This window comes from Bos mutus, chromosome 9, assembly GCF_027580195.1.
Source record: "Bos mutus isolate GX-2022 chromosome 9, NWIPB_WYAK_1.1, whole genome shotgun sequence".
NCBI classification, from domain to species: domain Eukaryota; kingdom Metazoa; phylum Chordata; class Mammalia; order Artiodactyla; family Bovidae; genus Bos; species Bos mutus.
Window position 1 is genome coordinate 83,788,039 of NC_091625.1, and position 11,048 is coordinate 83,799,086.

Genomic DNA, 11,048 nt, shown 5'->3' on the forward strand with positions numbered 1-11,048 from the left:
AACAGTGCTGCGATGAACATTGGGGTACACGTGTCTCTTTCCCTTCTGGTTTCCTCAGTGTGTATGCCCAGCAGTGGGATTGCTGGGTCAAAAGGCAGTTCTATTTCCAGTTTTTTAAGGAATCTCCACACTGTTCTCCATAGTGGCTATACTAGTTTGCATTCCCACCAACAGTGTAAGAGGGTTCCCTTTCCTCCACACCCTCTCCAACATTTATTATTTGTAGACTTTTGGATTGCAGCCATTCTGATGTGTGAAATGGTACCTCATAGTGGTCTTGATTTGCATTTCTCTGATAATGAGTGATGTTGAGCATCTTTTCATGTCTTTGTTAGCCATCTGTATGTCTTCTTTGGAGAAATGTCTATTTAGTTCTTTGGCCCATTTTTTGATTGAGTCATTTATTTTTCTGGAGTTGAGCTGTAGGAGTTGCTTGTATATTTTTGAGATTAGTTGTTTGTCAGTTGCTTCATTTGCTATTATTTTCTCCCATTCTGAAGGCTGTCTTTTCACCTTGCTAATAGTTTCCTTTGTTGTGCAGAAGCTTTTAAGTTTAATTAGTTCCCATTTGTTTATTTTTGCTTTTATTTCCAATATTCTGGGAGGTGGGTCATAGAGGATCCTGCTGTGATGTATGTCAGAGAGTGTTTTGCCTATGTTCTCCTCTAGGAGTTTTATAGTTTCTGGTCTTACGTTGAGATCTTTAATCCATTTTGAGTTTATTTTTGTGTATGGTGTTAGAAAGTGTTCTAGTTTGATTCTTTTACAAGTGGTTGACCAGTTTTCCCAGCACCACTTGTTAAAGAGATTGTCTTTAATCCATTGTATATTCTTACCTCCTTTGTCAAAGATAAGGTGTCCATATGTGCGTGGATTTATCTCTGGGCTTTCTATTTTGTTCCATTGATCAATATTTCTGTCTTTGTGCCAGTACCATACTGTCTTGATGACTGTGGCTTTGTAATAGAGCCTGAAGTCAGGTAGGTTGATTCCTCCAGTTCCATTCTTCTTTCTCAAGATAGCTTTGGCTATTCGAGATTTTTTGTATTTCCGTACACATTGTGAAATTATTTGTTCTAGCTCTGTGAAGAATACTGTTGGTAGCTTGATAGGGATTGCATTGAATCTATAAATTGCTTTGGGTAGTATACTCATTTTCACTATATTGATTCTTCCAATCCATGAACATGGTATATTTCTCCATCTATTAGTGTCCTCTTTGATTTCTTTCACCAGTGTTTTATAGTTTTCTATATATAGGTCTTTAGTTTCTTTAGGTAGATATATTCCTAAGTATTTTATTCTTTCCGTTGCAATGGTGAATGGAATTGTTTCCTTAATTTCTCTTTCAGTTTTCTCATTATTAGTGTATAGGAATGCAAGGGATTTCTGTGTGTTGATTTTATATCCTGCAACTTTACTATAACCATTGATTAGTTCTAGTAATTTTCTGGTGGAGTCTTTAGGGTTTTCTATGTAGAAGATCATGTCATCTGCAAATAGTGAGAGTTTTACTTCTTCTTTTCCAATTTGGATTCCTTTTATTTCTTTTTCTGCTCTGATTGCTGTGGCCAGAACTTCCAAAACTATGTTGAATAGTAATGGTGAAAGTGGGCACCTTTGTCTTGTTCCTGACTTTAGAGGAAATGCTTTCAATTTTTCACCATTGAGGATAATGTTTGCTATGGGTTTGTCATATATAGCTTTTATTATGTTGAGGTATGTTCCTTCTATTCCTGCTTTCTGGAGAGTTCTTATCATAAATGGATGTTGAATTTTGTCAAAGGCTTGGGTATTTTAAGTCACAAGATCCTCCTCAAAAATGCCTTGTCTCATACATTTCTTTTTTTCTTATGGTTTAATCAGAAATTTTATATGAATACAAACTTGTATGTTCACTAACACAGCTGGCAAAAAGAAATATTTGGGGAGAGAATTTACAGATGATTCTAGAAACAAAAGTCACTAGAGTGCAATAGTTCTTCATAATTTCTGGATTTCTATATACGTTTGTTAGTTTGGCACCTTACCCTCTTCTAAATTAAAGCGTAGCCCAAAGGAATGTTTTTATAATTATGTAATTATCTTGTTATCTGGACTAAGTTAGCAGTACTCATTTCTCTTATTGCTGTAGTTGTTTCATATAATTAAAATTGAGAAAAATCAAAATCATTGGTATTGTGTGCTCTCTGTTTGGAATTAGGTGCACCTTAATGCATCTGTGCAGTGTTTACAAAATGGTGATACTGACCTTGAATGGTTGGTCTGTTCTCTGCCAGCATGCCTTGTGTGATAATTAAATGTACATTAATAGAAAAGGATACAACATGAGCTTTTTATAAATGTCAGCATTGTGAGCAAATAAACTAAATAGTTGGCTGGTCAGATTTACATCACTAATAATATATGAACATGATAATGACATTTCTCATGTGACTGTTCATTATAACAAAATTTGGAACTCTGAACTGTCACAGTACACCTCAGATAAGCCCCTCTGGGGAGCAGTCATAAACTAGATGAACTCTGTTTATCCATTTAAGTTTGACTGTTGTGTTCTTCTTCAATTATTCCATTAATAATATCTAAAAATGTGTGATGGCATAGAATTTGGAGGAGAAAAATGATTAATTTAGGGGACAGTCTTGCTTTCTTTACTACCAGTAAAATTAGATAAAAGCTTGTTTTTCATTGTATGTTTTAATAGGAAAATGTTCCATCGTAGCACATGTTTTTATCATTAGACAAAGAGTTATAAATCTTAGATTTGTAGTGATCGCAGTCATTTTCCCTTAGCACTATAGTCAGTACTTTGCCCCACTAAAGGTAAGAGCTTTAGAAGTCAGGGCAGCTGCAGGATAGGTCAGAATGACGGGCATGTTTCCACACGCTTGGGAGTCAGGAGATCCAGCCTTAGTCCCATCTTCTTTAGTTGGAGCTGTTGGAGTCCTGGCCAGGCAGCTTTTGCACGTTTTTCTGTCTGTCAGATGAAGAAAAAATTCTTCCTAAGTCAATACCAGATAGTAAGTGAATGCTTTGCTAAGACCTATATGGTATGTTTAATGGTAGATTTTTTTCCAAAAAAAAAAAGTGTTTAACATATTAAGCTATTTTAAAAGTACAATGATATCCTAAGAGCTCTATAGTTGATCCTTCTTTTAATAGCACAGTTGTACCATGTTTTACTAAAGTAGTGGTTTTGCACATTTACCTTCTTAGAGGAGAGCAGTCTTGCATTTCGAGTCAAAAGTGAGAAAGTAGCATTTATATATATATATACACACACATACACACATATACACACACATACACACATATACACTATCAGGTGTTAAAAAGATTGCTTGTGGGAACTTGCTGTCTAACATAGGGAGCCCAGCCTGGCACTCTGACTTCCTAGAGAAATGGGATGGGAAAAGGGAGGGAGGCTCAAGAGGGAAGGAGTATATGTATTCACATTGTTGTACTGCAGATACCAGCACAGAGTTGTGAAGTAATTATCCTCCTTTAAAAAAATTTAAAAAGGAAAAGGAAAGTGGGTTTTGCTGGAGATGTGAAAAAAGAGGAGTTAAGAACGTGAGCTCCTTTATCTCAGGTCCAGGCCTAATCTTTTTGACTAGCGTTTTACCCACCACACTTATCTTCTTCCTGCAAGTCTGTTTTCTTCTATTCTTGTCTCTTCCCTCCACACCCAACTTTCTTTTTTTGCTTTGGTACCTCTCTTAGACCAGGGCGAGTGAGAGGGCCCATGATGGATTCTGTAGCTATAGGAGTGGCATCTTGATATTTGTGGAGAATGTAGTGTACATGCACAGAGGACATAAAACAAGTAACTGTCCTGAGAGCAGGTGAGCAACCACTTCTGCCCTGTGGGTTGTGGTTCTGTGTGTGTCCTTAATCCCACCCATCTCTGTTGCTCTGGAATGACAGATGTGTTTACAACATTATTCTTAGGGTTAAAAAGGGTTATATCTAAATATAGCCTCTGACTGAATTTTAAGTTTTTGATGTCTCACTATATTTATTTCTAGGACAGGAGCGTTTTGGCAACATGACCCGAGTATATTACAAAGAAGCTGTTGGTGCCTTCATTGTCTTTGATATTTCGAGAGGTTCCACGTTTGATGCTGTTTTAAAATGGAAAAGTGATCTGGATAGTAAAGTACATCTTCCAAACGGCAGCCCTATTCCTGCTGTCCTTTTGGCTAACAAATGTGACCAGAAAAAGGACAGTGGCCAGACTCCTTCCCAGATGGACCAGTTCTGCAAAGAACATGGCTTCACAGGATGGTTTGAAACCTCTGCGAAGGTGAGCTCTGCTGCGTGTTTGTATCTGCTCTGCAGTTAACTCATACATCTTACCTGTAACTGTAAAGGATTTAGACAGATTTACCCGAGTGTTTTTCAGCAGCCTAGTGAAAGGTGAAACATAGATATGTTACAGCTTATTTCAGTCAGCTGCAGGAAGGTTTTCAGAATTGGCTAGTAGGGAGGTGAATAGAAGGGCAGATTTTACATTAAAATAAAAAATATTATTAGAGCAAAGAACAAATGACATTTTCTGTGAGTTTGAGTCCTTAAGGTATTTTTCATGCACCCTGGAGTTTATGGGGTATGAAGTATATTGTCAAGCACAACTAATTTTGATTTTTACAGAAGATTTAACAAAACATAGGGACATAGACATCCTTAGTGAAGATGTAAGTCGTGGGCAGGACTAACAAAGACATTGAAAAGGTCAAAGGGAAGATGTATTTAGATGATGTTGGAGGAATTGTAGATCAAATGTGTATGAAAAATTTGAGCAAAAGGAAAGCATCAACAATTGTGACATATTTTGTCATGAACAGTAGAGTAAGATGTTCTTTCAACCATGATGGAAAACTGGATAAAATATTTTTTGAAGAAAAATACAGATTGGCTGATGAAAATCTTAATAGTCTACATATACTGGAAACCAAAGGTGAAAATCCCAAGCATAAAATTTTGTGTTGGAGTGTATTTATATGCATTACAAGTTTCACTTTAGAGGTCCAATAACAATCAGACATGGAAGAATGATGAAATGTTGGTGAAATTATGTGATGATGACAAACTCGAAACCAAACTGATATAATTTTAACACAGTTTCAGCTTTTAGTACACTTCAGTGAATTTCTTATGTATAGAGAGGATTTAGATGGATTTACCAGAGTGGTTTATATATATATATATATATATATATAAACACATAAAAATATGTATGTGTGAAGAATATGGATTAAAGATCTAAACGTAAGACCAGAAACTATAAAACTCCTAGAGGAGAACATAGGCAAAACACTCTCCGACATACATCACAGCAGGATCCTCTATGACCCACCTCCCAGAATATTGGAAATAAAAGCAAAAATAAACAAATGGGACCTAATTAACCTTAAAAGCTTCTGCACATCAAAGGAAACTATTAGCAAGGTGAAAAGACAGCCTTCAGAATGGGAGAAAATAATAGCAAATGAAGCAACGGACAAACAACTAATCTCAAAAATATACAAGCAACTCCTACAGCTCAACTCCAGAAAAATAAACGACCCAATAAAAAAATGGGCCAAAGAACTAAATAGACATTTCTCCAAAGAAGACATACAGATGGCTAACAAACACATGAAAAGATGCTCAACATCACTCATTATCAGAGAAATGCAAATCAAAACCACTATGAGGTACCATTTCACACCAGTCAGAATGGCTGCAATCCAAAAGTCTACAAATAATAAATGCTGGAGAGGGTGTGGAGAAAAGGGAACCCTCTTACACTGTTGGTGGGAATGCAAACTAGTACAGCCACTATGGAGAACAGTGTGGAGATTCTTTAAAAAACTGGAAATAGAACTGCCTTATGATCCAGCAACCCCACTGCTGGGCATACACACTGAGGAAACCAGAAGGGAAAGAGACACGTGTACCCCAATGTTCATCGCAGCACTGTTTATAATAGCCAGGACATGGAAGCAACCTAGATGTCCATCAGCAGATGAATGGATAAGAAAGCTGTGGTACATATACACAATGGAGTATTACTCAGCCATTAAAAAGAATACATTTGAATCAGTTCTAATGAGGTGGATGAAACTGGAGCCTATTATACAGAATGAAGTAAGCCAGAAGGAAAAACATAAATACAGTATACTAACGCATATATATGGAATTTAGAAAGATGGTAACAATAACCCAGTGTACGAGACAGCAAAAGAGACACTGATGTATAGAACAGTCTTATGGACTCTGTGGGAGAGGGAGAGGGTGGGAAGATTTGGGAGAATGGCAATGAAACATGTAAAATATCATGTAGGAAACAAGTTGCCAGTCCAGGTTCGATGCACGATGCTGGATGCTTGGGGCTGGTGCACTGGGACGGCCCAGAGGGATGGTATGGGGAGGGAGGAGGGAGGAGGGTTTGGGATGGGGAACACATGTATACCTGTGGCGGATTCATTTTGATATTTGACAAAACTAATACAATTATGTAAAGTTTAAAAATAAAATAAAATTAGAAAAAAATAAAACTAAAAAAAAAATGTATGTGTGTGTATGTATATATACATACACATACACACATATTATTTTTTATGTGTGTATACATATACATACACACACATACATATTTTTTTTTCCTCCAAATCACCTACTTAACAGGTTACTTTAGCTTTACTAGAAACCCACCCTAAAAGTGGAAGATTATTTGCTGCCACTGAAGATGAGAATAATGAAAGCAAACCTATGGGAGACTACACAAAATGTGCTCTGAAAATATTGTGATGGAGGGTTCATTGGGAAGAACAGTGTCTGCTAGGGGCAGAAGTGTTTACTTCTAGGCTAAAGGCTATTTATTATATAATAAATCTACTCTATTATAAATTAAAATTTAGTTTCATATTTAAAAAGTAGTGGTGGAACAGAGATGAAGCCCAGAGGTGTACTGCATGAGCACTCAGCCAAACAGGAAGGAAGAGATTGCAGAAGGGACGGCTTTTCATAGAGGTACTTGTTCTGGGAGCCATGCCCTCTTGTCTTCTCTCTGCATCTGTCAAGGGATTTGTTTTACTTCCCAGCTTTGTTGGAAAAAAATTAGTGGTGTGTGTAAATGTTTACTAGAGCAAGAGATTTGACAGAGAAGATGAATGTATTACAGATAAAAATTCCTCTTCTGTTTTTTTTTTAAATTAATCATTCAGGTAATAAATCCAAATTTCTCCCCAGAATCTAGATGGAAGATTCATAAACAATAGTATCATGTGGCATGTAGCCTGAGACTGTGTAAGTCATCAGCTTCATTATATGTATAGACAGGGTAGCTTGTAGAGGTAAAAAGGAAAATATTCATATGTTCTGTGCCTTCCTACAAATATAGTTTCCTACAGATTTCCTTAGTGATGAGTATTTCAAGAGAAATATAAAATTTTGGTTAAAATTTTTAGTCAAGGTTTAAAATACTGCCTACATGCCATTAACACCTCTGATTCTGAGCTGGCCAGCAGTTAGCTTCAAACTGATTTCTGCTAGACTTGCAGGGATCACAGCCTGTTCCTTTGGGAACACAGCCAAAAGGCAAGTTTAAATTCATGAGCTTCATCTCTTCACCTTTATGGCAAATAATGGATTTCCAATATGAAAATGTGTGACTAATTACACTATAGCATGGGACTTTCTGTTCTTAATGAGTTACAATTAGATGCAGTTAGAGAATGTTTTAATTATTTGGTATAACGGGGATGGTGGAGACTGAGGGACATTAGGGCATTTAAAGATCAATACTTTAATTAAAGTTTATGCTTACCTTAGGAGTAGAGGTTAAAAACAATAAAGCTTGTTTTGTGCTAGAAAAGATACCTGAATAAATAGCAGAGGTCTTTACTCCTCAGACAGAGTTCTCACTGTCTGAGAAAGTTACAACAAATAAGGGAGAAGCCTAGAATGAACCTTGCGGTATTAGCTTGGAATTGGAAAGGTCCATATGAACTTAACGTTTAACATATATACACATACATATATGTATAAATCCTGTGTTTATGTGTATATTTGTGTGTGTGCATATACACACATGCACACATACACACATATATGTATAAACAGATAAACATAGAGGCAGATACTAATGTATGTATTGTTGTTCGATCACTTAGTTCATGTCTGATTCTTTGAGACCATATGGATGCAGCACGCCAGGCTTCCCTGTCCTTCACTATCTCCTGGAGTTTGCTCAAACTCATGTCCATTGAGTCGATGATGCCATCCAACCATCTCATCCTCTGTCGTCCCCTTCTCTTCTTAGCCTCAGTCTTTCCCAGCATCAGGGTCTTTTTCAGTGAGTGGCTCTTCTCATCAGGTATCCAAAGTATTGGAGCCTCAGCTTCAGCATCAGTCCTTCCAATGAATATTCAGGGTTGATTTCCTTTAGGATGGACTGGTTGGATCTCCTTGCAGTCCAAGGGACTCTTAAGAGTCTTCTCCAGCACCACAGTTCAAAAACATCACATATTTCCTGGGTGTGTCTGCTGAAGAAGCCATAACGACACAGAACTCATGAGTTTACAAGTCCTCAGAATCTGGTTTTTAAATACAGTTATCTAGTAACTAGTGGAACAAGAAAAGTAAAGATGTGCCTGAGGTATTCTGTGATGCCAGAAGCTAAGGAAACAACACAACGATGGAAACATGTCAAAAAGACACAGGCGCCTGCTTGTAAGAGCTCCAAAATTTAAGACAATAGATTGAACAACAAAGTAAATATATATTGTTATGGATCTAATCCATAGAATAAAGTAATAATCTGTGACATGAACAAACAAGTGACTAAGAGGGAGAGAAGAGAAAAAACTCTTCCTAACTGTAGAATTCCAAATCATAAATGAAGAAGAAATGATGGAGATAGAAAGTCACCATTAAATATAACAGTAATACTTGTTCCAGGGAGAAAATTAATTGATGTCAAAATGAGTAGGGAAAGGTATGGTGAAAAACAGGGTATTTACACACTTGTACTTACTAAGTGCAAAGTGAAAAATAGTCCCTTTTCAGTGGAGAAGCCTGGCAGACATGAACTGAAGCAAGTGTACCTCCTCAGATGCTGAAAAGAGCACATCGTGCTTAGTCGCTCAGTCGTGTCTGACTCTTTGCGACCCCTGGCTCCTTTGTGCATGGGGTTTTCCAGACAAGAATAATGGAGTGGGTTGCCATTTCCTCCTCCAGGGAATCTTCCTGGCCCAGGGATGGAACCTGTGTCTTGTATTGCCAGGGAGTTTCTTTACCATGGAGCCACGTGGGAAGTTCATAAGTATATATTTACGTATTTTCCACAATAGCTTTAGAAATGTCTATCAGTTCCTACTACCTCTACTTTATAAATAAGCACAGTTTTTGCTATGTGTTACTTAGTATATATGCAATGACAGCATATGAATCAGTCACACAAATATGATAGCTAGTGATTCCTTAGAGCCTCCTTAACATCTCACCCACAACATTGTTTCAGCTCAGTTTATACACATCAACTAAAAGTCACAATTTGCAGTCAGGGATGGGGAAGTGATATGCTGCATTTATCATATTTGAATGTGGTTTGAACCCTTTAACATTTTTTTCCACAGGGTATCCTGAATACTGGAAGTAGATGTTCAAGAACAGATTATTGAGTTTTGTTTTGATATCTGTAAAATGAAAAGTGAAAATGAAATGGCTCAGTCGTGTCCGACTCTTTGCAACCCCATGGACTGTAGCCTACCAGGCTGCTCAGTCCATGTGATTTTCCAGGCAAGAGCACCAGAGTGGGTTGCCATTTCCTTCTCCAGGGGATCTTCCTGACCCAGGGATTGAACCTGGGTCTCCTGCATTGCAGGCAGATGCTTTACCCTCTGAGCCACCAGGGAAGCCCTTTTATATCTGTGCTTTCACTTATGTGGCTGGCAACCTAGAGCAGGATGAAGATTCATCTTCAGCCATGGAGACAGTTCATTGAACCTCAGCACCAAAGTTTAAAACATTGAAAAACAAGAACATCAGAAAGAGGGATCCTTTGTAGGAAGAAGAGGGTTCTCTAGACCTGTTAGACAATAGTATTGACTCTCAGCAAACAGTTTTAATATTGGAGCAGGAGATGGAGCTGTCCTTATCGTGCCCTCTCTAACACACTTTCCTAGTTCCTAGTAATAATACTCTTAGTGTTTTCCTCTAAGAATTAATCCTTGTTTCTGCCCTGTAGGATAATGTCAACATCGATGAAGCAGCCCGGTTCCTGGTGGAGAACATTCTTGCCAACCACCAAAGCTTCCCTAATGAAGAAAACGATGGCAGGATTAAACTGGAAGAGGAGACTGTGAAAAAAGAGAGCAAGACCCAGTGTTGCTGACTTGGCATCTGCTTCTCTCCTGCGGGTGCAGTCTGACTGACTGGAAGCAAGGTCCTGAAACTGGATTGCAGATGGTGGATGTGTTGCTCTATAAATCTGCCCAGGGCTGCGCCTGAAAATGAATGATGCCACCCCGGGAGCCTGAGACTTTTTGAAAAGGACCCTGGCGGAGAAGTCCTGCCAATGGCTCCACCCCTTCACCCTGAGCACTTAGGCTTCTGCTGTTGTTGCCATCATATTCAGGATAATGTTGACGTCCTTTTCAACAACTTTTAAAATAACAGTTGCTCAGTATTTGTTAAGACTTACAAGTTGTGACTTTCAGTGTGAAAACTGGGTGGTAATAAACTTTCCCTGCAGCCTCGCTGTAGTTTCATGAGTCTATATTTTTGTCGCATCCCCATATTTGAGAGAGGCTTTTGGACTCTTAGGGCTTCCCCTCATGGCTCAGATGGTAAAGAATCTGCCTGTAATGCAGGAGACCCGGGTTTAACCCCTGGGTCAGGAAGATCCCTTGGAGAAAGGAATGGTTACCCGCTCCAATATTCTTGCCCGGAGAATCCCATGGACAAAGGAGCCTGGTGAGCTACAGTCCATGGGGTCGCAAAGAGTCAGACACGACTGAATGACTATCACTTTCACTATCACTTTAGATTCAGCCATG

The 11,048-nt window shown here is 38.2% G+C and overlaps 1 protein-coding gene across 1 annotated transcript in view; it reads left to right on the forward strand.

The window, feature by feature from the left end:
• Positions 1–10,751, forward strand: part of RAB32 (RAB32, member RAS oncogene family) — a 31,225-nt gene extending 20,474 nt beyond the window's left edge. The window contains exons 2-3 of the mRNA XM_005894665.3: positions 4,032–4,309; positions 10,238–10,751. Coding sequence (XP_005894727.2) covers positions 4,032–4,309; positions 10,238–10,384 — 425 coding nt within the window. The 3' untranslated portion in view covers positions 10,385–10,751. The remainder of the gene's footprint in view (positions 1–4,031; positions 4,310–10,237) is intronic.
• Positions 10,752–11,048: the final 297 nt, after the last annotated feature.